The sequence below is a fragment of the Anticarsia gemmatalis genome, chromosome 2, assembly GCF_050436995.1.
Source record: "Anticarsia gemmatalis isolate Benzon Research Colony breed Stoneville strain chromosome 2, ilAntGemm2 primary, whole genome shotgun sequence".
In the NCBI taxonomy this organism is placed as follows: domain Eukaryota; kingdom Metazoa; phylum Arthropoda; class Insecta; order Lepidoptera; family Erebidae; genus Anticarsia; species Anticarsia gemmatalis.
Window position 1 is genome coordinate 6721368 of NC_134746.1, and position 27367 is coordinate 6748734.

The 27367-nt window shown below is 36.6% G+C and overlaps 3 protein-coding genes across 8 annotated transcripts in view; 2 read left to right on the forward strand and 1 right to left on the reverse strand.

Annotated features, from left to right (window-relative positions):
• Nucleotides 1-189: 189 nt before the first annotated feature.
• Nucleotides 190-15724, reverse strand: Ccdc39 (Coiled-coil domain containing protein 39). Its single transcript, XM_076127970.1, has 24 exons — nt 15438-15724; nt 15248-15356; nt 15020-15167; nt 14562-14719; nt 11385-11504; nt 10974-11075; nt 10533-10724; nt 9971-10096; nt 9697-9786; nt 9223-9349; nt 8733-8821; nt 8356-8453; nt 7851-7980; nt 6875-7069; nt 6376-6515; nt 6124-6199; nt 5723-5882; nt 5217-5382; nt 4709-4856; nt 2684-2859; nt 1992-2047; nt 1599-1717; nt 1115-1139; nt 190-698 (listed from the first exon to the last, which is right to left on the reverse strand). The coding sequence occupies exons 1-24, from the start codon at nt 15563-15565 to the stop codon at nt 586-588; spliced, it is 2991 nt and encodes a 996-aa protein (XP_075984085.1). The 5' UTR covers nt 15566-15724; the 3' UTR covers nt 190-585.
• Nucleotides 15725-16153: 429 nt separating this feature from the next.
• On the forward strand, nt 16154-18768 carry LOC142981883 (uncharacterized). Its single transcript, XM_076128026.1, has 4 exons — nt 16154-17116; nt 17416-17613; nt 17705-17808; nt 18217-18768. Exons 1-4 carry the CDS (start codon nt 16267-16269, stop codon nt 18724-18726), a joined length of 1662 nt encoding a protein of 553 aa, XP_075984141.1. The 5' UTR covers nt 16154-16266; the 3' UTR covers nt 18727-18768.
• Nucleotides 18769-19561: 793 nt separating this feature from the next.
• The window catches only part of ctrip (E3 ubiquitin-protein ligase ctrip), a 34921-nt gene continuing 27115 nt past the window's right edge, over nt 19562-27367 (forward strand). For all 6 annotated transcript variants that reach the window (XM_076128037.1, XM_076128050.1, XM_076128064.1 and 3 more), the window contains exon 1: nt 19562-19909. The gene's annotated coding sequence lies outside the window, so the exon portion shown is untranslated. The remainder of the gene's footprint in view (nt 19910-27367) is intronic.

Sequence of the window (27367 nt, forward strand, 5' to 3'; positions counted from 1 at the left end):
TGTATCAATAAAGTAAAGACAAAAGTACATGGCGGAATATCTGTAAATCACATGATATATGGAGAATAAAATGTTGTAATAAAATTTAAATTAACTTTGATTTTGCTTCGATTATTTGGTACCTTACCTGAAATCAGTTGTGCCTTAGTAAAAAGGAAATAAAAGAAAAAGTAATTCTAAACATTTTATTAAAAACTTCCATTGTTAGTAGTTACTCAATCAAATTAATTTTGCCACACCAAACATCCAAATAAATAATGATCGCAAGACAGCCCTTGGGTCCAGCTTCCACATAGAACATGGTTAATTATTAGTGTATTAGGCAGTAAGCTTATATTGGCACAACATGCATAAGATACTTAATATTTATTTTAGAGATACAAGTTGTGATGTGCCACCTGCCCTGTGTAATTGGCACTTGTTACAAGTAATCCTTCACCAGATGTAAATGTTAGTAGTAAGTGGTAAATTGGCCTAGTTACTTCGTGACCGGGATACACGAGGAGTGGAGCATGACATCCGCGCATGCAGTATAACTAGTCATAGTCATTACCTAGTTGTGTCACAAATTGTTACAATGACACGTTAGTCCAAAGACTTGCGGGATCGTAAGAAGTAGGTAGATCCTGCGGTGTGCGAGCTCGTAGGCTCGTCCAGCCCCAAAGTGATTACGCGCAGGGACACCGTCGAGCGCCGCGCTGAATAAACATAAAATAAATGAAATTGTATCTCATATTTACCAAATGAACTTAGGCTAATACTTATATTATATTACAAACTACGAATATACCAAAGTAATTGTGAGGAAAGCCCAAAACAGAGCTGTGCGACATTTTCGTATAAAAAATTCCTGCGATTTTACAGGTTAATAAAATGTAAACAATCTCTACAATAGAACCAACGTTAACATTTTTTTCTTCTATCTATTATTCATTTTTTATATTTTTCTAAGTTGTAGGGGAAATACTTATTTGGAACAGGGCGTGATTTTTATGTATGTATGTAAAAAAATATACGCTGGGTTGGATTTGAATTCACATTGCTTTGCGTTACGAATTGACGGCTTTAAAAAGTGTTATCTATTTCTATATTATATGAAACAGTTTTGTGTTACCTTGTTCTGGAATGTCGTCCACTAACTGCAAACAATAAACAAAATAGTTAAACCCTAAACACGTGAAACCGTAAAAGTTTGGGTAATCTGCTAAATTGGGGGAAGCCTAGAAATGCCTTATTAAGTAAGTAAGCCAGTTGAGAGTCGTTCAATTACATTATTGCACTTATGTACCGTGTAGATTACACATTTTGTCGGTTCTGACACGGATTGTTATGAACTTTACGCTATACCTAAATATTAGTTACAATAAAACTGTTAGATGCTAAGTTTCTGGACTTTCATAATAAAGCACAGTTATAGGATATGCTCCGCATTGGTGCCACTACTGTGCTAACGTGAATACACGATATTAACCACGTTTAAAATAGAATTTGATTATAAAATAAAGTTTTGGTCAGCATTGGGCAGTAACGTAGGTAAAATTTTGAAGCCAATGATGATAAAATCACAAAGGCTCTGAGATAGCAAGACTGTGTCTTACCGCATCCTCCTGCACTTTGGGCGCCAGTTGTCTCCGGAAGCCGGCGAGTCGCTTCGTGTAGCCGCTAGCGATGCTCACGCCACTCCGTATGGACTCCGACGACGTGGAGAATACAGACTCTGAGTACATAATAACAACAATACATCTTTAAATTCGTAACTTTTTTGGATATAAGTACCCCGTCCCGTCTATAAGAAGTATAATGGCGTAGAAATATCCTAATTTAATTCCCGTAGGTAACTAGTAAGTATAATGTAACTTAGACCGAGTTAGATTGCGCAGAGGTTAAGGCTGTTGTCGACTTGTCGTCCCTACGACTGTGTCAAGGATGGGATATCCGCAAATAAATACTTTACAGTTAGGTACTGGTTCTGTGTTTTCTTTAAATCTTACCTTGCAGTTCTACGCACGATTCTTTCTTGCCTATATGTGTCTTATCCGAAATAGTCCTGGAATAAAATTAGTTTAATGATTGAGTAGGATAGAGATGATTCCAGAAGTTACATATTGTATTTACTATTAAAATCATTCAACAGACCACTTGCTAGATACTGGGCGTATATTTTATTCAAAATAAGTGATTGATAGTCGTTCAGTGATAAGGTATGAGTAATATATATCTATTATGCTGCAATAAATGAGCTGTGTTGTGTAATATATTGAAATTTAATTGTTTGTGAAACTAAGCAAAGAAACTGCATAAGTTAATAGTATGATCACGTTTTTGATTCAATTCCTTATATTCTGTGTTTATAACCCACCAGTATTAAGTCATATCAACAGCTCGAACACGTGCGAATACGTACGTGCACGCACGTGTACGTTCTTATCAAGCGAACGTCCAAATATTAATTTACACGTGACAAAATATGTCAATAAAAATACTGTCTGGTTAAATTCTTTGCAAAGACAACTTAATGTAGGCAGATGCATACGAAATAAGGACATTTCGTCTTTTAGGTATATCCTCAGTTGTACGCCACGGGCGAGTCTTTATCCATAAACGGGTATGTTATCATATTCTCAGCTAAAATAGGAGTGTTGAAGTAGAAAACTAGTGTGAAGGAGAAAATAGTGTGTGGTACTTGTTGATGAGCGCGAGCAGCCTGCGCTGGTGCTTGGGCACGTGTCGCTGCAGGTCGGTGGCGCTGAGCAGCGCGCCGAGCTGCGCGGCGGCGGGCGGCACGTCGCGGCACGCCGCCGCCAGCGCCGACACCGCGCTGCTCGCCGCCTCCGCGTAGTCGCGACACCACACCGACACCTGCCGACAACGTAACTACTACATCACATATATCTACTATGTATATCGAGTGCAGAATACGATCAAAAAAGATAATATTATTATGCTATGTTGTGTATCAGGAGATATATTTGATAGCTACTGTTCCGTAACTACATTGCTAGGCTATTATGTATATCAGTAGACATCTATTTGATAACTACTGTTGTAAAAAGTGACTAGCAATTTACTACATTAACTAAAGACACCTTTTCTATGCTACAGTAGCAAGCCTGCGATGAAAAGTGCACATAATCTCCGCTCCTCTTCAGTGATTCAATCCGATCAGTTATATTTTTATCTATGTTTCTTCGTTTCTCCGCACCGCAGCCTTGCTCCGTGTCAACGGACAGGTAGTGTTACAGACCGTAGTCTCATAGTTAGGAAAATATTTTCTTCAAAAAGTTCTTTAGTATTAGACTAGACAGGGTAAAGTAGGTACATAGGCGCCGAATATTAAAATTTTCGCACAATAATGTGTATAAGGAAAACCAGACAATTATCTAAATAAGCAGAACACATACTTTTTATATTTGTAACTATAAATAACCATTACAACACTCGTCTATACTTAGGTCATAGATAGTACTTAGCATAACACCTACATCCTGGCACCTACTATTATATTTCAATGAACACAATAATGTAAGTATATCTAATCAGTTTAGATCGCAGTAACCGATACCGTAGCGGATACGATAATATTATGTGTCAGTGGCTCAGTGCATCGTTTAAACTTACGAACTGAGAAACATGACACTGTTTCAACACAAAAGAGCGATACAGCTGCCAACATTTAAATGTAACTGGGTTACGTGATGGCTAGCATTGATACCCCGATAACAAGGAAATATTCGCAATATTATGAACACTGATCCAGTATATTTATATACGTATAAGTAGATGCATATCAGACATATTAATTCGATGTCTGCAAACAGCAATCTCATTAATTCACCTAATAAAAATAAATAACACGGAAGACAAAAATATTCTTCAAGGTGAATCGGTTAAAAAGCAATAATAAAACTTTTTCGATTCCACGTCGACGTCTCGTACTTGGCATTCTTTTAATCTTTCTCCTTATAAGAGACTCCTCTAAAATATTAGGTCGGGGAAAAAGTCTTTTCGCATTATAGTATGTATGAACTTGTAATAAAATCTCTTTGGCTTCAGGAATCACAAATGAGCACACGGTTCATTAGGTTTCTTTCAGTGAGCTCGTGAGGTACCCAAATATCGAGCTTTTTTGTGTAGAGAAAAGATTGTATTACAATTTCATACATACTATAATGCGAAAAGACTTTTTCCCCGTCCTAATATATTTTCATTTTATCAAATACTAGCTGACCCGCGCAACTTCGCTTGCGTCACGTAAGAGAGAATGTGGGTCATAATTTTCCCCGTTTTTGTAACATTTTTCGTTACTACTCCGCCCCTAACGGTCGTAGCGTGATGATATATAGCCTATAACCTTCCTCGATAAATAGGTTATCTAACAGTGAAAGAATTTTTCAAATCGGACCAATAGTTCCTGAGATTAGCGCGTTCAAACAAACAAACAAACAAACAAACTCTTCAGCTTTATAATATTAGTATAGATTTAAATGGATTGAATTGAGCATCTGTCATTGTACCATAAAATATTTAGATTAATAGCCATTTTCACCACTGTTGTTAGCCACCATGTATTGGTAAGCTTGGTTACCAATGGATTTTTTCATCTATTTTCCGTAACTTTGTCTATTGTATAGGATATCTGACATATCCACAAACTAGTTCTAAAAGTGATATGGTAGCACATAAAATGCAGCAATAATTAGTTAATGACCTGGAATATCCGCCAGTCGTCGACGCCATCCACGAGCTTCTTGGCTCGTCGCGCGTTGTGTCGCACCACGTCCCTCGCGTTCTGCAGCCGCCCCTCCTGCCGCTGCATGCGCTCGCGAGCACCCTCCAGCTCCTGTTCCGCCTCGCTCCTACGACATACCCGAGCCATTACAAATATTTCTACTACGTCATAGCCAGATTAACGGGAATCGTATCAACGGTTGTGTTGAAATGCATTTTCCTCTCGGTGAAGAATTTAAAACCTTCAGCAATTTCGTAGTTACAAAATCTTGTATATGAAAATGAATTTTCGGTATGTATACGCATAATTTTCGAACAATTAGACTAAATTATGTTATATTTTTTTGTCACGTGTTTAATGGTCAGGACAAAGTATGTACGAGATCCAAATTTTCACGAGAAGCAATGTGAATAAAATCTGCTATATACCAGGACGAAGACGGGCCATCCAGCTAGTTTTATGAATAATAATTCATTGGTATACTGACTGCCTCGCAGTGAGTTGTTTGTTCTTGTCACTGAGTAACGTGAGGCGCGACTCTGCGTCCGTGACGGTCTGCTCCAGCTCCACCAGTCGAATGTTCTGTTGCTTCAGCTCGTCGCGCAGCTCGTAGTATTGCTTGGATAGGTCGTTCAACTCCGTGATCTCGGGCGCTATGGGAATAATTAAATAATTTACTTTAGTATCATAGATCTGTATAATATGTGTTCATATGCTCTTTGTCCTTACTTGGACTATGTGTGAGAGGATGAGAGATGATGTGAGGCGGGGTGAGGTGAGATGAGGTGAGGTGAAGAGAGATGAGAGAGATAAGCGAGATGAGGAAGGGTGGGGCGAGGTGAGGCGAGATAAGGCGGGGTGAGGCGAAGTGAGCTGAAATGAGCCGAGGTGTGGACCGAGGGGAGGTGAGGTGAGATGATATCATTAGAGGTGAGGTAAGGTGAGGTGATTTGGGGCAAAGTGAGGTGAGGTGAAGTATGTTGTGTGACGCACTGTCGTCCTTGAGCGGCGAGATGTGGTGCATGAAGTGCGCGTGCGCGTGGTGCACCACCCGCAGCGTGGCCTCCAGCGCCGACACGTCGCGCTCGCGCCGCCCGATGTCCGCGTCCAGCAGCGCGCCGCGCTCACGCAGCTCAGCGCGTTCGGCCGCGAACTATACAAGCACCATATGTGTCAAGAGGCATCTCATGCTACACTGCGATTCGACCAGTTTGCGACGTTACCACCGGTCTGAATAAATTGTGGTCTTATTCTGACGATCAGTTCCATTGTTATATGATATAAGGCATCAATCGCAGAGCACCGAAATTATAGCTCCACATACGATCATGTAAAACTAAGTGATCTTATGTGCGGTATCGTTACTTTAATTATTTATTTCTACATAACATTACCTTGATTTTGAAGTAAGTAACAGATAGCTGTTGTCCAGAGTCATCTTTGCCGAGCGATCCAATAAATATGTCGTATCTGGAAGATAACACTTTAAATTAGGAAACAGCACTGAAGCAGCATATCACAATTTTTTTTGAAAATGAGTCTTGAGACCACACTAAAAAATGCTAGGTTAATGACTTTGAAGGGCGAAAATGGATTGTATGGGGTAACAAATAACAATAATGATAAAGGCAAGTTAATATTTGTACCTCTTAATAAGTTGTTCGATCCTCTGCTCTCGCTCTCGTATCTCGGAGCGCAGTTTGCCGCAGTCTTCGAATAGCGCGCGCTTCTGCACGCTGAACATGTCGCGGCGAGCACTTATTTCTACTAGACGCTCGTTCATAGCCTACAAAATACACAATATTAATAACTTAAGTGTAAAGAGGAGATAAAGAGTATGCGAGAATCCTTTATTAATTTCGTTAAATAGATTTTTTTATGTATATTAATCAGTCAAATTAATTATCAGAATATTGTAGATGCCAAGTCGAAATTATACAGACAGGGTGACAAATAAAATAGGTCATAAAGAGAAAGTACTTTAAATATCGAACGCAGCTTTCACCGAAACAAGCAGTCATTTAAGATATTTCGATAACCACTAATATAAGCCGGGAATCATACTAAAACATAGTTTCTATGTCCCATTATCCACTGCCAGTCCGTTTATTAGTGTAGTGTGTGTCGGTAGTGACAAGCACGCACCGCGTCGATGTGCAGCCTCTGCTCGTCGAGGTTGAAGCCCTTGTCGTCGAGGCCGGTGAGCGCGCGCGCCGCGTGCGCCACGCGCAGGCGCAGCAGCGCCTCCTCCACGCGCCCGCGCCGCCAGCCCGCGCGCGCCAGCCGCAGCTCCTTCGACCCGCCCTCCACGTTCAGCATCGACGACTTCAGGCGACTTTGCTGGGGAACGATAACACACACGTTTAGGTATACTCATAAAAAACAATAGGTTATAAATACTACTGCATGGGAATGAAATGCAGCAAATGGCTCTCCCATCACTGTACTAGAAAATTATGGGTTGGGTGGAACCACACAAAAGACGCATAATAAGGTCTCATTCTACTTCTTCTTGTTTAGTGGGTATACCCGTTCTTCTGGCGAGAGAGTCCCACATAACCCTGCATAGTGCATAGTATGCTCTTGAGATGCCTCTTATGACTGCAATACTATCATGATGTAGGTATACGCTCCTATAATGCTTCCAATACACTTGTTATCTTACTTATTAGCACCTTTATATTGATTTAATTTATTAATTTATTTATATTATGATATATATGTGTTCGTTCTATAGTGTTGGTAGCAGCTCCTTACATCATCAAAGATTTATACCTAATAGAAAGATTGTTAAAATTAATTGGCGATTAAAAAGAGTGGCCTGGTGTTTCTTGCCAGTTTCTTTTCTTACGAACTGGCGGTAAATTCACTCTCTGTATCATTGACTATCATAAGTGTCAGCATTTGACCTATATGAATAAATGATTTGATTTTTTGATTTTGATTTTGCACACTGGGTGGAGTGCAGGTATATGCTTAATGCATTAGCCACATTAAAAAAGGTGTTTAATTTTATTCTACCTTATCAATTTGTATAATATGTCAAAGTCCCTACGACACAACGACTACATATTAATATGAAGGTTATGTTTAAAATAATAATAATGAAACAGTCATGTACCAGTTTGGTAAGCTCGAGGGTCTTGAGCTCGAGGTCCCGCGCCAGGCGCCGCATGTCGTCGTGCAGGCGCGCGCCGTGTCGCTCCAGCAGCGCCACCCGCGCCGCGTGCATGCCGCACACGTCCTTCAGTCTGAACAACACAACATAAAACATATTTAAAGGCAGTTACACAGTACACTGTCTGTCAGCCGTATGGTTAGTGGTCAACCTAGTGTAATAGTTGTTCAAGCCACCCGGTAGGCCATAGACATGGCTTAACGACTGTTATCTTAGTAGACAACAGTCGGGACCGACTTTTTACGTGCCCTCCTCAAATACCACTACGCGGTCACCCATCTATGAAATGACCGCGCCAGGGGTTGCTTGACCACAGATCGTTTACCAAATGGTGAGCGCAACTGGCTAGGGGCGCCTCAGTTCCACAACTTAAGGATAAGTACTAAACAACCTATCCTACATAGAATAATTTTAAATGTATAAAATCAAGTGTAAATTTAATTCTTGCCTATTCTCTTTCTCGACGAGTTCGGCAGACGACTCCCGCTCGGCCTGCGCCCCCTCCATGTGCGCCACGCGAGCACCGATAGTCTCCACTTGGAAACACTATAATACGATATGAATTAAATAAGTGCGAAAATAATAATATTATCAAATACCTATCCAACTAGTGGGAGATGCATGATTTTACTTTTCGAAAAAGAATATAATTTAAAACGGTTTGGTGTGTAAAAAGTTACGAACTCTCAAGATTGAGAGGTTGAAGCTTAAGTCCTTTGTAAACAGAATCTGATAACCGTACCGTAACCAATTGAAGTAGACGTTTGGCATATACATACTAACGCTAGACCAAGATAATAAAGTAAAGAATAACATGTCACTTACAATAGCGTAAAGGGATTCCTTCTGCGACTGACGAATCTTTTCAATTTGCTTCTGTTTGTAGTCCAACTTGCTCATCACTGCTTTTGATGCTGTAACCAAAAATATATTGAAATTAACACAGTCAGCTCAAGTTTGATGCCAGATTATTTTATTACTTACTCGAGAAACTCAAATACTAGTTGTTCTAGTGATAAGTAAAATATGTGAACAAATGAAAAACCATTCAATATTTTTGATATAATATATAATATACTACAGAGGGGCAATTCGTACCACTACCGACTTTCAACAACCAGCTAGTTACCAACTTTTAAAAATCTGATCAGCGCCACTAGCGGATGTGTTAGGAACTATTTTTATAATACATTTTAAATGTCAAACTTTCGTTACTCGAAAGCACAGAATCGCTGCAGGGAACTTGTCTATTATTATCTAAAATATTCTACTCAGGGTCACTATTGCCAAAGTAAATAAAAGTGAGACAGTTTACCTTTGAGCTGCATGTGGAATAACTTCACCTCGTTCTTGAGCGTGAGAAGCTTCTGTTGTTCTACGAAGGAGCAGTGCATGGCGCGCTGCTGACTTGCAGTCACTTGACTTGCGTAGCGCTCTTCTTCCTACAGACACAATCCTATATTATTATATCGGTTATAACAACATGACGTATACTACTTTTATGGATCGATTTAGTGTAAACTAGGGACAGTCCAATCCTCGATGTTTTATTTAATTGTTCTTAACGATACATTTCTGATTCTGCCGAAAAAGCACAAGGTATTTAAGTACGGCATTTGGTTTATACATATAATTCAAGACTTAGGTATTTTCGTCCGCGGGCAAAAATCAGAAAAACCATCGGATGGCCTGACGGCAAAAGTTACCGCAATTAAGCTATACGCATCCAACTGGCTCCTACAATCATTTAACCGTCGTTACAAGTTCATTTACAATTTTTTGTACTTACATTTAATATTTCTTCCAGCTCCTTCGCCCTTTTCTCTGAGGTTTTCGTTTTATCCTTGGAATCTATCAGCTTTTCCTTCAACTCGCTAATCTGCAAGCAAAATAGGTAAAATAGTTTTCTCTTAAAAACGTACTGGGCAGGAGATATGGCAGATGCTTTTGCAACTGGCCGCCTGTCGCCTAGGTTTAACTGGAGAGTGGAAGCGAAATTTGGGCAGTGGTGGGGATACGGATTAGATCCATGGATAGACAAATATAAGGAAATAATGATTCACCTTGTTATTGCACAGTTTAAGCGCTAGGTCTCTGCGCTGTTGTTCGTCCATTATCTGTCTGTTCTCCATGTGCAGTTTCTCCAAAGTGTTGCGCATGTTGCTCAGCTCGCGTTGAAGACTCTGTGCCTGCAACAATCAACCCGATTGATTAGAAGACTAAGTATAATAATTTTTACAATATTTTATATGTGTACTAATTGCCTTTATAAGTGGGATTGAGTGACACTATAAAGAAATTGACCCAAGAAATTGTCATATACGCATTTTTGATGACATACACTCTTACAGAGCACGCACATCTGTCAGTCCTTTGTCGACTGGTATGGCAAACATATAGGCCAAATTAATAACCTACCTATTTTTGAATCTATAAAATAATCAAAACCTTTACCAAAGTGTGAAAAATATTTTTCTGAAAACTGCATTAGAATCGGTTTAACCAAACGCGAGACAATTGCCGACAAACAAACAAAACATTCATACATACACACAAAAATGCTGATCAACAATCCTCCTTCAGTATAAGAAGCTCTTTTTTACAAAGTTGGTTATGAGCACGTACCTCACTGTCAAGCGTAGCATTAAGGTCAACAAGTCGTTGATACGCCATCCGCGTGTTGCTGAGCTGTTGCGCGAGCACCATGTTCTCCCGCGCCGCCTCCGCGTTGTTGCCGCGCTGTTGCTCACAGAACGACTGCTGCTCGCGACACTTCTCTGCGATGTTGTTCGCTTCCTTGTCTAGTACGGCGTAGTCCTACAAATTAAGAAGAGGATGGGTATGTAACTGGTTTATATTGGTAATTGAATAATACCAGTATTTGTGTTTCAGATTCGCGTACGAAAGGTTGTGAACCATTATCTATAAATAACTGGAAATAAAGCGATGGTTCACTTAAATATTTTTTTGTGAAATTTATTGTTCATGAGATATAACATGGTGACAGACAGATGAACAGATAGACGGACTACTGAACCCCATCAATGCTACAGTTAGTTAAGTTACCTCTCTAATGTTTCGTATGTCAGTATCGCGTTGCCTCAGATTCTCGACAGCTGCAGTCCACATGGTCATCATTTGTTTTCTTTGCTCCATACCTTCCACGACCTGGAAAGTTAAAAAATTCTTAGGTAGTCAGCAGCCGACAACAGTTCAGAGCAGAGTTTACACCGCGCATTCAGTACAAGTTCATAAACACACCAGACATCACGTCCTAGTGGTGAGACCGTAGTAGTCAACAGAATCAATGATATTATCGTAAATCACATTTGGCAACATGCAGAATCATCTATTCCGTTTTAAACAACTCTTAAGTATCACTCTGTCTCTGTCACTTAGAAGTAAAATAAAATGTATAAAAAAAAATACTTTCGAATATCACTTAGAATTGGATGTATTTAGCTATAGATTGTAAACCTGAACAGAGATTCTATCGCAGGCTCGTTCTTCAGCACTGAGGTTGGACACCAGCTGGACAAGGCGATCATGCATACGATCATGTTCCAGCTTTAACTTCTGCCTCTTTGTCTCCAAAGCCTGTAACATTCAGTTAAATTCTATATTAACCTAAATGAAGAAAAAGCAGCAATAACTGATGGACATGGAGGACTCAAAGTCAAAACCCTCCCCCATTCCAGGAGGAGACCCTTGCCAAGCAGTATGCAGGCATAAACAGGCTGCCAATATCATTATACAGGGTGTCCCATAACTCAACGATAATCCGAGACAGGATGAAAGGCCAAGTCATACCGGTTCTAGGAAAAATAAAAAAAAAAATCCATATCACTTAGTTCAGCAATAATAGACACTTTTCAAAAAAGTTAAAATTCCACACCCTTGGTCGCATTTTCAAGTCCTGTGATCACCAATGTCACAATTTCGCTGTGTTTTTTTAAATTTCGTGATCTTCATTAAATATGCTATTAATCGTAAAACAAATTAATGCACAAAACATTGTTAATTTAATAAAAAAAGTTAAGTTTTAGTTAGTCATCGTTCACAAAAATATCGTTAGTTAACTTTGACGCTTCATATTGAAAAAAAAATGTACTACACTACCCTTGGCAAGTTATTTCAAAAGTTGGCGCATTTCATCAAGATTTCAAAATGGTGCAACACTTGTCACTTTTCTTGCCATTAAAAATGTTATTTTTATTTGAACGACGAGTATCCTCGAAAATGGATCGAACGCAGTCGTACAATTGTATGGCCTCCTCGGTCCCCCGATCTTAATCCAGTAGATATTTTTTACTGGGAATGTATAAAATAAAAAGTCTATTCAAAATCAATACAAAATCTATCAGAATTTCGCCAGAAAATTGACACAGCGTCAGAAGAAATAAATGCAAGGAATTTTGCTTGACTCGTGCAAGGATCTTTTGTATGCCGTTGCAGAGCCTGTATTCGTGCCAGAGGAAAGCAATTATTTTTAGTAAAGATCTAATTGAATCAGTCCATAACCAATATTTAATGTAATATACATAATAGGTAATGGTAATAAAAAAAAAGAATTAACGAACCATCGTTCTTATTTAATTATTCTCCTTATACTAAAGTAATTCCGAATTGTTTTCCTCTGGCACGAATACAGGCTCTGCAACGCCTTACAAAAGACCTTTGCACCAGTCAAGCAAAATTCCTTGCATTTATTACCTCTGACGCTGTGTCAATTTTCTGGCGAAGTTTTGATAGATTTTGTATTGATTTCGAATAGACTTTTTATTTTACGCATTCCCAGTTAAAAATATCTACTGGATTTAGATCGCGGGAACGAGGACGCCATACAATTGTACGACTGCGTTCGATCCATTTTCGAGGATACTCGTCGTTCAAATAAAAATAACATTTTTAATGGCAAGAAAAGTGACAAGTGTTGCACCGTTTTGAAATCTTGATTAAATGCGCCAACTTTTGAAATAACTTGCCAAGGGTAGTGTAGTACATTTTTTTTTCAATATGAAGCGTCAAAGTTAACTAACGATATTTTTGTGAACCATGACTCACTAAAACTTAACTTTTTTTATTAAATTAACAATGTTTTGTGCATTAATTTGTTTTACGATTAATAGCATATTTAATGAAGATCACGAAATTCAAAAAAACAGCGAAATTGTGACATTGGTGATCACAGGACTTGAAAATGCGACCAAGGGTGTGGAATTTTAACTTTTTTGAAAAGTGTCTATTATTGCTGAACTAAGTGATATGGAATTTTTTTTTTATTTTTCCTAGAACCGGTATGACCTGGCCTTTCATCCTGTCACGGATTATCGTTGAGTTTTGGGACACCCTGTATATGTTAAACTAGCTGACCCGTGCGGCTCCGCTCGCGTGAATTTCGTACTGTTGCTTATTCGTTTGAGCAAGCGAATTGCGAAGCGCTCGATACACCTACACATAAAAATGCTAACAACTCTTTTGTCATCTAATGGTTATTTACGAAAGGGACCCGAAGGGCACACAATGTGACACAGGCTCAGGTAGGCCTGATTTCCTGTGGTTACCTTCTTTTCCGCTCTCGTCTGTATCCGTACCAGTTTACAGTGTAAAATATAATACCTTATTATAGACTGACCATTGCTTACCCGTCTGGATTCAGAATATTATTATAGCTACAGACAGACCTATCTGCGCCGGAGCTCTTCACACGCGTAATAATGTATACTTGCGATGATACGTCCGAAACCGCGTAACCCGTAATTATTTTTTATATATCATCCGTTGTTTATTTTTTTAAACTTACCACATAGTCTGTTTCATAGCTATCCAATTTATTTCCAAAATGCAACCAATTAATTTGGTTATGTGTTTCGAACAACAACGCCATCTGTTAGTTGCGACGAACAACGACAACAAACGAAATTACTCGATTTGCCATCTAGGATATCCCGACCGCACCGGACCCACGTAAACCAACATTTTTGTGTAATATATCATACAACATTTATGTTTTAAAATCTTATAAATGTATAGCATGTTTCAAAGGTATTTTTTTTACAATAAAGCCATTAAAATAAATTAATTAGAAAAAACATGCTTTGTTGCGGACTATAACGCCATCTATTGGTTGGTGCGAACAACAGGTATCGATACGGTGGGCGCCGCGTTAACTTTATGCGAATTTCATACGTTGTGAAATAGATTGTAAAGCCATCTATGGTCTCTATAGGGAAACGCAGGTTCAAACGATTTTTACGTATTTTTTTCAATTTTCTAAAAATCTTTGAAATTTTATGCTATAAAAAGTATCCTAGAAATTGCTCCACTACTTATTCTATGCATATACCAAATTTTAGTGCATTCTATTCGGTAGTTTTTACGTGATAGCGACACATACAGACGGAGGACAGACAGACAGACAGACAGACAGACAGAAAAGAAAATTATAAATTGCAGATTCGGTATCAGTATCCGTTACTAAACATCCCCCATTGGTTTTTTTTTAAATATATTCAATGTACAGAATTGACCTCTCTACAGATTTATTATAAGTATAGATTATTGTGAAATACATGGCAACTAACTTAAAACTTAGACATATCTTAGACAGTCCTGAAATATAAATTGTGTTGTCTATATATTTTAAAATATAACCTTGGCTTTAGAAGTATCCTGTTTAGTAAACTGCTCAATAGCAGTGATATCGCAGGCATTTCTCTCTAATGCTGCTCGCCATTCTTGAAGGGCTCCACGTTCCCCACACACCTCAGTCTTCAAACTGTCCGCTTTCTTTAACAGGCGTGCTATGGAGGCTGGAATTCAAAATATTTTTTGTAAGACTAATTTATTGTATTCTAAGATAACTATAGTTACCATATTTCATTTATTGTAAGGTCATTGTTATTGCAAATGCAAAGTTAGTTTATTTTCTTTTCAATACAGTGTAATAGAATGTGTACATTAATTATATTATCTAGTGTACAATTTTTATGTAAAGGAAAGATTAGGTATTAATTACAAAACTTTATAATTTAACATCTTATCCTTCAAGTAAAACATCTGTTGTCTTTTAAAATAATATATTAATTGGAATTAATTTATATTCTACATACTCTGTAGTCTATCTATTCTGCTGTTAACATCTTTGTTCTGCTTGCTACATTCAACAATGTCTCTGTCAAGCCGGTCAGCCTCATTGCAAGATAGTTGACGGAGTTTCACTTCTTGCTCCAATTGTTGCTTGTGGGCAAACAACAGTCGCTACAAACATAAAAAACACTGATAAGTACAGTGAAATAATATTTCAGTTGAAACAGTACTGCATAGTTAGTTTTACTTACTGTATTCTCTTGATTTTCAGTAAGAACAAGAGACTTGTATTTATCAAGATCATCACGCTTTTGCTTTTGTAATATATAAGCCTCTTTCAAACGCTGTAACTCGTTTTGTCTGAAATATTTTCATAACTATTGTTAGTTTTACAAATATATTTTTATAAGAAAATACTAACTAACTGTACACCAACCATACCTGTTAATTAACTGGTTTTCTAGTTCTTGGTTCCCAGGATCAGCTAAGGGAATTCTAGTTCCCTGGTTCCATCCCAAAGCTTCTAAAAGTTGAGCCATATAGCCTGGAGTCTTTGTTGTTTCGGCCATGGCGTAACAAATAAAAATACAGTAAAATAATAGAAAAGATACCGCAGCCGCTGAAACTAGCAACGCAGTTTTTTTTGTATTGTTAAATCAATAACATGAATACTAATTAATATCACCAAGCATATCGCTAACAACAATAATAAACAAATTCACCGCCATTTTTTAAAATAACAAATGACATCTGAACTTTTTGTTTTTTTTTTTACCAAAAAAGAGAAAACCGTAATTTTAATTTAACCCGTATAAATTACGGTAAAATAATACCATGTAAAGTAATATGAATAAATGGTTTCTCTTTCCAGTTTCGATATAAAACGTTGTCAAACCAAAAAAATAATTCAATGTGATTTTAACATATTTGCTAAATTATCTAAATGAGAATAACATGATATGCGCAAGGTAATTCATCGTTACTGTAGGTAGAATAGTTACCTTTACAAACATACATACCTACTTAATATAATTTCTAATTGAATTTCTATTACCAGTTTTACAAGTTTTCATAGACGTATATTGCATTCATGACTTCGGGATAAGCAAAGCAATTTTACAAAATATCTTGAAATCCCGCCAAAAGATTAAGTATGTTACTCCTAAAAATAACTCGCTAAAGCTTTAGTATCGTGCTATCGTTCTTGCATGCGCTTACGTTAGCGCTGCCTAATTATTGTAATCAGAGTATCTAAAACATTCAAAATACAATGAGTGCTGATGCAGCATCTCTACCTTGTCCAGTTTGTGCCCACACAGGGGTCTTCAGTTCGGTGCAATCATTAAGAGATAAATTGATACAAGTTTCTACAAATAAAATATTGTGCCCAGTTTGTCAAGAAGAGGTTTGTGGTCTAGACAAACTAACAATACATTTATTTAGCCACGTGAAACTATTAACACCAAAGACATGCCAAGGAAAAGTTCAAAATGTCCCAGTAAATGATAAACCCAATAGTGAAACTCAAGGTACGGCGCAACAGAAGAAACCAAAAACGTCAGTGGTTAAAAATAAAACTCCGGCGCCAACAGCAAACGCGCCTGTGAAGTTTGTAAAAATATATCCAAAATTGCCGGTAATTTCAGTGAATACGGTGCCTGTTATAGATATATCAAGAAGCAAAGAATGTACGCCTAGTGGTGAACCAATGTTTGTAAAAACGGAAGCGACTATAGTGCAAACAAACACTACTTGTAATATCTGTGGATTACAGTTTATTGATGCTAATATTTTAAGAATGCACAGGTGTTTAATACACAACATCGATGAAAATTCTAACCAAAATTTTACGCGTTACCAGTGTCACTTGTGCCCAAAGAACTTTAAAATGAGAGGTTCCCTTATGGTACATTTGAGGGTAGCACATTTCGGGTTTTTGTCCGGTAATTGTGATTCCAATCGCAATTTGGAAAAAACATCCGGACAATCTACCTTAGAGCAACAGGATGAAAAAGTAACGAGTTTAGAAAGAAATGATAACAAACAATGGCAATGTGAAGTTTGCCGGAAATGTTTTACAACAAAATATTTCCTGAAGAAACACAAACGACTTCATACAGGTTAAAAAAATAATTGGTGTTAGTTGTTGAGGTAATTCGTACTAACAGAATAATTAATTTAATATTTTTAACATGTAGACCGAGTACAGCTAGTAAAATGCTATCAGAGCAGTGTTTTAAGGATCGAGTAACTATTAAAATCAGCTAACTCTACGCCACAATAAGCTTGCTTTGTAGCTTGGTTTATTTTATGGCTCCATACAAACATCTCCTTAGTTCTTAACGGTAACGTGAAAACCACATTTTTAAATAGTATTTTTTATTCAATACCAATTACTATATATCTTATATTGTTACAGGTGAAACTCCATACGCTTGCACACAATGTAACAAAACCTTTACATTTCAACAGTCTTATCATAAACATCTTTTATATCACAATGATGAGAAGCCGCACACATGCAGTTATTGCGGGCGAGCTTTTAAGGAACTATCAACATTACACAATCATCAACGCATCCATACTGGTGAAAAACCATTCTCGTGTGAAACTTGCGGTAAATAATGTTTAAATGAGAATATTTTAAACCAAAATTGAAAATCATTTTGGTGTATTAAACTTAAAAATTCGTTTATCTATTTTTACAGGGAAATGTTTCCGGCAACGCGTTTCATATCTAGTCCACAGGCGCATACATACTGGGGTTATGCCATACAAATGCACAGCTTGCCAAAAAAGTTTCCGATACAAAGTGAGTATTAAATACTGATCAATTAATTCGTCTTTTGTTACTTTAACATTGATTGTAAATTGTAAAAAATGGCGACATGTAAAAAAAATATTATATTTATTTATAGCATTTCGCATGTTATACCCGAAGGTATAAATAGCTAAAAGAAGTAAACACACGTGTCGCCATTTAGAATGTACGTCCCATGTAAGAGACGAGCCACTTACTGTACCTATAGGTACCGGGACTGCTCTACCAAACTCAAAGCTGCTATCGAGAATATTCAAATGTAGTTCAAAGAAACCCAATAGCACCATGCCAGTCCCGTGAATCGAACTCCAGCCAAACCTCGTGTTCAGCAGTCGCGTATTCTACCACTCGGACCAGAGATATTTTTTGTTAAATTAACCTTCATTATTTTATTTACAGGTATCTCAGAGAACTCACAAATGCCAGGCACAACCACCTGGTACAGTTGTCAGACAAACTGGTGAACTTGTAGAAAAACTGAAAAAGAAACATGAAGAACCCCCTGCGAAGTCCTCAGAAGAACAATCAAAATCGCCGGAGATTTTGTGTTACACGCAAGTCTCTGAAGCTAATGCTGAACTTGTGCGCACCGGTGCGAAATTGTCCTTAGAGGATATGGAATCTGAACATTTTTCCTTAATTGCTGAAATAACTGAAAACGGACAATGCAGTAAAAATTCAAGTGGCGAAAAATTCAAGACGGATGCGAAATCTGATGATGAATTCTTCGACCAAAACATCGAAGATCTGATAGAATCTATACCTATAGAGGATAAAAGCATGCCATCTCCATCAGAAATTCTTAAAAATTTGTGCCTTTCTAAAGAAGATGATTTTATAGGTATTCTACATAATAGAGATGAGGAGAAAAACTTTGAAACCAGTAAGGATTTTAATGGTTTTATATAAAAAATTAATATATTGTTAAAGGTCCGAGATAATAAAGTTAATGATTCGTCCTTCTCTGTATTTTATTTTAGATGTAATAAATAGTTTTAATTAATTAGTCATCGACTGCCCAAAAATAGGGACTAGGCGCATTTTTAGACTCTTCTTTATAAAAAGTGTAAAAATGTTGGTACTAAAAAGATAATAAAGACGTTACTGACTGCATCTGCCGCGAGGTCGATAGTGTATCCGACTGCTGATCTTGAGCTGAGCTGTCTTGTGTTCGATTACCGGGTCGGGGAAAAAGTACCTACTTCTGGTCTTTCTAACTTTTATTACAATATTTTCCATAGTAGTTTTTCCGGAGTTTAACAACATGCCCAGTAAATGGTAATCAGCTCGGGCCCTATTACATGAGTCTAACATTGTTAATGGCGGAACGTGTGCGTGTTTCATGTACGTCTATATGTTAAAATCATCAATCTAAATAAAGTAGATAATGGTTGAGCTAACAACCATTTTCTAATTTAATTTTGTTACTTCGTTTTTAAAAATGTTTGAATAACAGTCAGCCGCAGAATTTGATCTTAAAAGATTTATTCTAATAAGACCTTTAATATGAGAAAAATAAACTTGACTTTAATTTTATTTTTTGGTGTTTTACTTTTTGATTTTTATACAGTTTACGATACTACCAAACAGTGTTTAGAAGTCTAACATTTTATCACTTATTAAGTATTAGGGAAAATGCGAAACAAACAATTATTTATTTTAGTAAAACCGTATTTGACGATTATTACGGTTTTTAGTCTTCAACAATTCGTATCCACTTCACTACGCATGCTTTTGCTTGCTTTGCTGTATGTGGCAGAAAAAAAACATATATGAGTAACCAGCTGTTTTTGTTCTCAAAGCGCTTGAAAATCGGTGAAAATCAGTATGCATCAAAATTAAATAGTGTCATTTCATCCCAACTTGGTGACATTTTGTGAACTGAATGTGAAAATACTAACATTCTTGTAAAATTCATGTAGAGTAGAAAAATTAATCGATTTGAAGTTTTGTCAAACATCACTCGCGATAAATGGGCTGCGTTAGTGATTTATTCTGCGTCTCATTTGAGGTACACACAATGTGTTGATTTTAGACCAGCAGGCTAAGTTTTTGTGTGTATTTTCCTGCTTCTACGGGACTTCGTAAATCTGTAAGTATTTTTTTGTATTGTTGTGTTGGAAAACGTAGTATTGATTTCAAGTGAATAAAGCTTGAGTATACTTGTCTTGTGCTATGGACACTACTTTTATATCAGAAGGTCATGATTGTATCTTCTGGTTTCAAATTATTAACTTCCTTGTTCAACTAAAAGAGAACCTCGCCTTGTTTCCAAATTCTGAAGGTAATAATATTAAAATAGAAATGTCACTCGTATTTATATTTATTTATAGTATAGTGACATGGTGATAATAAACGCTTTGACGATAATGTGCGCATTTGTAAGTAAACAAAAGATTTGATGTTCAAAATGTGAGGATCAATTAATCTGAGACAGTGTTATACAAAAACATACATGTAATAGTTTGTGCATGACTGTTTCCTTTGTCACTGTGCACTTTTGGGAAAATCCTACAAAGCAAGGAAGGTAGTTGTAACTATAGATGTTGTTCTTTTTGTTAGTAGTAATTTATTGTTGTAATTGAATTTAAGGATAAACTACTCATTATGTATTATTTGATATTGAAATATTATAATACTGCTAGGTATTTTTAGCTCTTTGTTCCAATAATATTTAATTATTCTTGTAATTAATTTTTTTATTATTATTATTTATTTATTTATTAGTTGTGAATATTTACTGAATTAATTTTTTACATAATTAAGTATGGCATAACTACCCACTTCTGTTCTAAATTATTAGTTTAACAATTTGAAAACTACTGAATAATGGCTGTCAAGAAATATAGGTGACTACAAAATATTGAAGCTATCTTTTATTACTTGAAGACCAAACATTATACAGGGTGTCCCAAAACTCAACGATAATCCGAGACAGGATGAAAGGCCAAGTCATACCGGTTATAGGAAAAATAAAAAAAAAATTCTATATCACTTAGTTCAGCAATAATAGACACTTTTCAAAAAAGTAGAAATTCCACACCCTTGGTCGCATTTTCAAGTCCTGTGATCACCAATGTCACAATTTCGCTGTGTTTTTTTTAAATTTCGTGATCTTAATTAAATATGCTATTAATCGTATAACAAATTAATGCACAAAACATTGTTAATTTAATTAAAAAAGTTAAGTTTTAGTGAGTCATCTTTCTCAAAAATATCGTTAGTCAACTTTGACGCTTCATACTGAAAAAAAAAGTACTACACTTCCCTTGGCAAGTTATTTCAAAAGTTGGCGCATTTAATCAAGATTTCAAAATGGTGCAACACTTGCCACTTTTCTTGCCATTAAAAATGTTATTTTGTTTTGAACGAAGCATGTCCTCACAGATGGATCGGACGCAATGGTTGAATATTATGGCCTCCTCGTTCTCCCGATCTAAATCCAGTAGATATTTTTTACTGGGAATGCATAAAAGAAAAAGTTTATTCGAAATCCATACAAAATCTATCAGAACTTAGCCAGAAATTTGACACAGTGTCAGAGGAAATAAATGCAATGAATTTTGATTGACTGGTGCAAAGGTCTTTTTTAAGGCGTTGCAGAGCCTGAATTCATGCTAGAGGAAAACAATTCGGAATTACTTTAGTTTAAGGAGAATAATTAAATAAGATCGATGGTTCGTGCATTGTTTTTTTTTATTATTATAACCTATTATGTTTATTACATTAAATATTTGTTATGGACTGACTCAATTACCTCTTTACTAAAAATAATTGCTTTCTTCTGGCATGAATACAGGCTCTGCAACGGCGTACAAAAGATTTTGTCACCAGTCAAGCAAAATTCCTTGCATTTATTTCTTCTGACGCTGTGTCAATTTTCTGGCGAAGTTCTGATAGATTTTGTATTGATTTCGAATAAACTTTTTCTTTTATGCATTCCCAGTAAAAAATATCTACTGGATTTAGATCGGGAGAACGAGGAGGCCATAATATTCAACCATTGCGTCCGATCCATCTGTGAGGACATGCTTCGTTCAAAACAAAATAACATTTTTAATGGCAAGAAAAGTGGCAAGTGTTGCACCATTTTGAAATCTTGATTAAATGCGCCAACTTTTGAAATAACTTGCCAAGGGAAGTGTAGTACTTTTTTTTTCAGTATGAAGCGTCAAAGTTGACTAACGATATTTTTGAGAAAGATGACTCACTAAAACTTAACTTTTTTAAATTAAATTAACAATGTTTTGTGCATTAATTTGTTATACGATTAATAGCATATTTAATTAAGATCACGAAATTTAAAAAAAACACAGCGAAATTGTGACATTGGTGATCACAGGACTTGAAAATGCGACCAAGGGTGTGGAATTTCTACTTTTTTGAAAAGTGTCTATTATTGCTGAACTAAGTGATATAGATTTTTTTTTTTATTTTTCCTATAACCGGTATGACTTGACCTTTCATCCTGTCTCGGATTATCGTTGAGTTTTGGGACACCCTGTATATTTAATTACATGAATGCTTACTCTATCATATCCAGGTTGACAGTCTAGGGAGCATGAGCCCATTCTATAGTTGGTATAATGAATACTGATTTCATCACCCCCATATCATATGCAGTAACTTTACTTATTTTACTTTATTGGTAAATTACCAAGATTCATTTAATAGTTCAATTAAAGTGTAGCATACTTTATGGCACTACAATAGCTTAGACCCTGGGGGAAGACAAAGGAATTATCAGGTCCTCTTGGAATGAAGCACAGAGTGACTGAATTAATTGTGCATTGATCACCCAATCGTTTGATCAATCAAGTGAGTTTCTTTTGCACAGTCTACAATCTAAATGCAGAATTTGTGTTTTTGTGGTACCTTAAACTAAGCCGAATATATTAAGAATCCCTGAATTTTTTTACAGACATTGAAATATACATGTCTCCCGTTAACATGCTGCAAAGGTACTAATGTATTGTCTTTAGTACCAATTTGCTTGTTTACTCCTTTCCTGACAGTCTGTGTTGTAAAGTCACATATGAACCATGACCTCGGTTTTATTCTCATTTACAATGACATTTAGTTTTGTACCTAGGTAGATTTTCCTGTCACACTGATTTTGTAAGTCCAGTTCGTATTCATGCTTTACTTGAATACCCTTACCTTTTCCCCTTGGTGTAATATCTCTAGTCTCTTAAAGTAAAGAGTTGATATTCTATGTCTCTCTCTAAACCAAAGTTTTGTCAAACCTTATTGTAAACTTTAAAGAATTTTAGGAGTATAAAAGCAATAGATAAATAATTGTTGTCCTTTTCTTATCTTTAATATTTGTACAGATTTACTTCTATAATAATCATAATATCTCCCTAAAAGCTACTTGTCTAACAAAAGTAATTTACAAAATACCTGTTGAGTTACCATCTGGTTAGTATTTCTTAGGAGTAGAGCATCCAGCATACTTTTGCTTCAACCCCTACAGATGTTAGAAATAAAGAAACTTATTCTATCAAATTAAGGATCAATTCCAAGGTCATAGCTGGGAACTTCAAACTTCAAACTTTACAACTCTAATATTTCCTGTATGATAGGAATTGAGGTATTTCTTGGTCATGCAGGCACACAAAACCTCCCCTGCAGCTATGATGATGAGCTATGCTTGTTTAAGTAGGTACACTCCAGGATTTGGTACTGATCCATCTTTTGTCTCAGTCTCCACTCTAGTCTGGGTCTCAGCAAAGATTTGGTTAATTGTTCTTTAGTTACTTTGGTAGGTAGCAAAAGACCAGTAGCATATAATAACCAGAATTTAGCATATTCCAAACTCTTTTTAATCAACTGATTCGGGCCAAAATCCAGTCTTGTAATATATTTAAAATAGTAGACTATCAAAAACATTACATACTGCAATTATTCTAAGTTATATTAAAAGTAACCTTATAGTTCTAAGGTAATTTTTCGGATACGAATTCTAGTCACGAATCTTTGTAGCCTAGTTTTGTATTTAGCATTGTTTAATCGTGTGCATTTTATTTATAATATGCACAACCTTCGTTAAAACCAATTTAAACACAAGGTCCTAACTTAAATCTTTATCATGTTCATTCTGTAATGTATTTACTGAATATAAAAGTGCTTTTGTGATTAATAACGAATAACTCGTAAGTTCATTTTAAGCATCTACAAAGAAATTTTTGTTGTACTTATTGGTACCTTAATTAGTAACCATCGAATTAAATATCAAATCCCTTCGGCTGTCCCCAAAAACTTCCGCAAATGTCCGACGGATGATAGTCGTCAAATTTTACCTAACTCAATAAACTAATGTGACATCAATAAATAATGTGCTGCGATAGTTAAACTTTTATGTGCTCAAATAACCATTGTAATTAGTAAATCATTAATGTTTGTAACATTACCGATGTCGTTGTAAAAATGGCTGTTATCTATAGTTACGAGTTCAAGTGCTCGTCCACTGAATGATTGGCAAGACCCATTTCGCCTGAGTTCGCCCACTTCCCATTTTATGTTACGCACGCCAACGTATCTCGACACATTAAACGAAGCGATAACTTATCGTCAGCGGTGCAGCCATTTTGTTTACCTCTGCTGAGTGTGGACCGAATTTACAGAGGTATATAAATAGCCACCGCCACGCTGTTGCTTGTTGCCGACTGCGTCAACGTAAACCACAGTTTCATTACTTACTTCCATGAGTTCTAATAACTTATCTCAAGTAGCTTGTGTTAACCAGTATCACTTATGTTAAGTTAGACTAATTTGTCTATCTCCGAGATTGAATAATTATGGGCCTTTAAATACTTAAATAGACCAATTAATTGAAATCACTTACCGAGATCTATGTATAAGTAGGTAGGTGCATACGATTACTTTAAAGTCAAGTACGCGCTGTAAAAATTTAAATACAACGAGGCTGCTCATAAATTAATCCAAACCTTTGTGTTGTTATTTTAATGAGGCAGGTAGTTAGCAGGTACACATTCATGTTAAAATTATTTTTTTAAATATTGATATGAAATGTATTGTTTAAAATGTCTGAAAGTGCGGGGGATTTGCGTTGAATTGGCAGGGGTACAAGGTGGCAGGGCAGGCAGGCCGCGTCTGTATCGATCCGTCGGTGGCGGCCCGGCCCAGCTCGCCCGACACCTCTCATTACCTATCTACCATGCAACAGTGCCACTTTCATGTTACTATGAACACGATTGTTTACATTAATACCAGATATGAACATCTAACCCACTGACATTGATACAAAAATATAGGTGAGATTAAAAGAGCCTTATCTTGCAAGTGTATACTTATGCAGCAAACATTACTTTTTTTCTGCATACTAATGTAATTTTGTAGACAATTATTTTGTCACGTTTTGTTGATTAGATTATACGTTATACTGTTTTTGCGTACGATATAAAAAATACTCCTTTGTGCAGAAAATGCGTGGGGCGCATAACTGCGTAGAGAAACTTTTCCCTTTGTTACAAATTGGAATGTGCGTTATCACTTGTGGACCTTTATGATCTTTATATTATTATCCGTTGAATAATGGAGGTATATTACTGGCGTTATAATTTTATGAATGTTTAATGCAATGCTGGCCATCCATATTTGCAAGAAAACGCACTCACAACTGTAGGGCGACACTTGTGAATTATAACACTCTTCCCCTGTATTAAATAAAATTTTAAATGTTGAAGGAACCTTTAAGCTAAGCATGTCAAAAATAGAATGTGCGAAGCATTATGACTTACCGCGGTAACTATCGTCTATCAGGGAGACTCCCCCGCGACGTGAACTTTATTTGAGTTCATCGATTATCAGGAAGTGAATGCACGTCACACATCTCAGAATTCACAAAGGAATTGCAGTGACGAAATTAAACAAGTTTGTATTTATACTATAAAAACTCTCAGTATCTATCGTTATGTCCTCATAAATTAACCCAATTAGCTTTGACAACCATACTTATTTTTGAACTATGTGGTGAACAGCAAGAACAGTAAAAATACAAGAGTTGTGGAACAATCGATAACGTGTAAACGAGGACAAGGCTATAACTCATAACACTTGTTTGAGTTAGCGGTTAATACATAATAGGCTGTTGATGATCGCAGTGCTGCACTGACTTAACACTATGCACAAACATCATTGGTGTGCCATTCTTTTGAAATCTGTGTGTTTTATTTCATTAAGCACTTTCCGTACCGTTTACGCCAGTATCGAAAGCAGCTGTGAGGCTAATCTTCCTCAAGTGTGAATAAAGTAAGGTTTCAAAAGATTTAGGAAAGAAGTGCAGGTGACGGAACAGAATGACGTTGTCGTTGTTACGTCTCTTGTTTTTTTTTTTCATTTTCCATCCTCGTAACGGCGTGCGAGGCTATATTCAGACGCACAATGTTATTTAGCGCGTGCGATGCCGTGATTTTATGCATTCATATTAACTTGCAGCGTTCGAATCTATTTCTGTACGTGCTTCATTGGTTTCATTAATCGCGTCGCTAGACATTTTGTTAGAATGTGTGTTTCACAATTAATCACTCGACAAAATGTTGGCGCAACAGCTTTAGGGCGAATTTGTAACTAGTTCACTACGTCTGTCTTATCTTGACAGCAGTTATCGGAACTGTTTCGACGTCTACTACTAGAACAGGTACTGATAGGATGGAAGACTAGGTAGGTAAATAATGGTAAACATTTTACAATTTTCACCTCTGCGTCATCAGATTTGTTAGCGTTTCAATCTTTAATGGTGAGCGGCACTAGTGAACTACAATCGAAATGCACTTTACTGCAGGTGAAGCGTTAAAGAAAATCATAACCCTATCCTCATCGTAATGTCAGTAGCCATGAGTGCCGTTATTATTAATATGCAATAGAAATAAATTAACATTACAAACGGATCGTTCACGTTATTTACACACGGTTCATTGCTTTGTTATATGCGCGCAGCACGTGGCTTCAATTACGTAATATCACACCGGTACAGAAATAGGCTCACCACACCTGTCCGCGATTGACATGACATCCGACAAGCAGGAATACGTCCGCGTTCTGCGTCACAATGTAACAAAACACCCTCCCTGCACATACAAATGATGTGGGTACTTGTTACACATAAATATTACCTTGAAGATAGTGTGCTCTCCGTCGACATATATTATATAGAATATCACAGGCACAATAACTAAATATTCAAGTGGATAATTTAACATAATGTCACACCAAAGCCCAGAAGAAACCCTACCCACTTGTTGAATAAAATCTTTCGGCAAGTTAACGACCGCCAATTTCTTGTAATATGCCTTCAGTCTGTTACGAGAATGTCGCAAAATTAAGTTAATGGCAATCGTGATAGCAAAAAATTAGTATATAGTATCGATGTCTACAATGGGTATTTTGTCTCACGGTAGATTTTTGATTAAATAGCATTTCGTATAAACAGTTGCTTATTAGTTAATATGGTTGCCTTTAAGAGAAACCAGATCTGATTTTTAAAAGGAATCCTCATCCTCGTCAATAGCTGAATTATAGTGAGTCT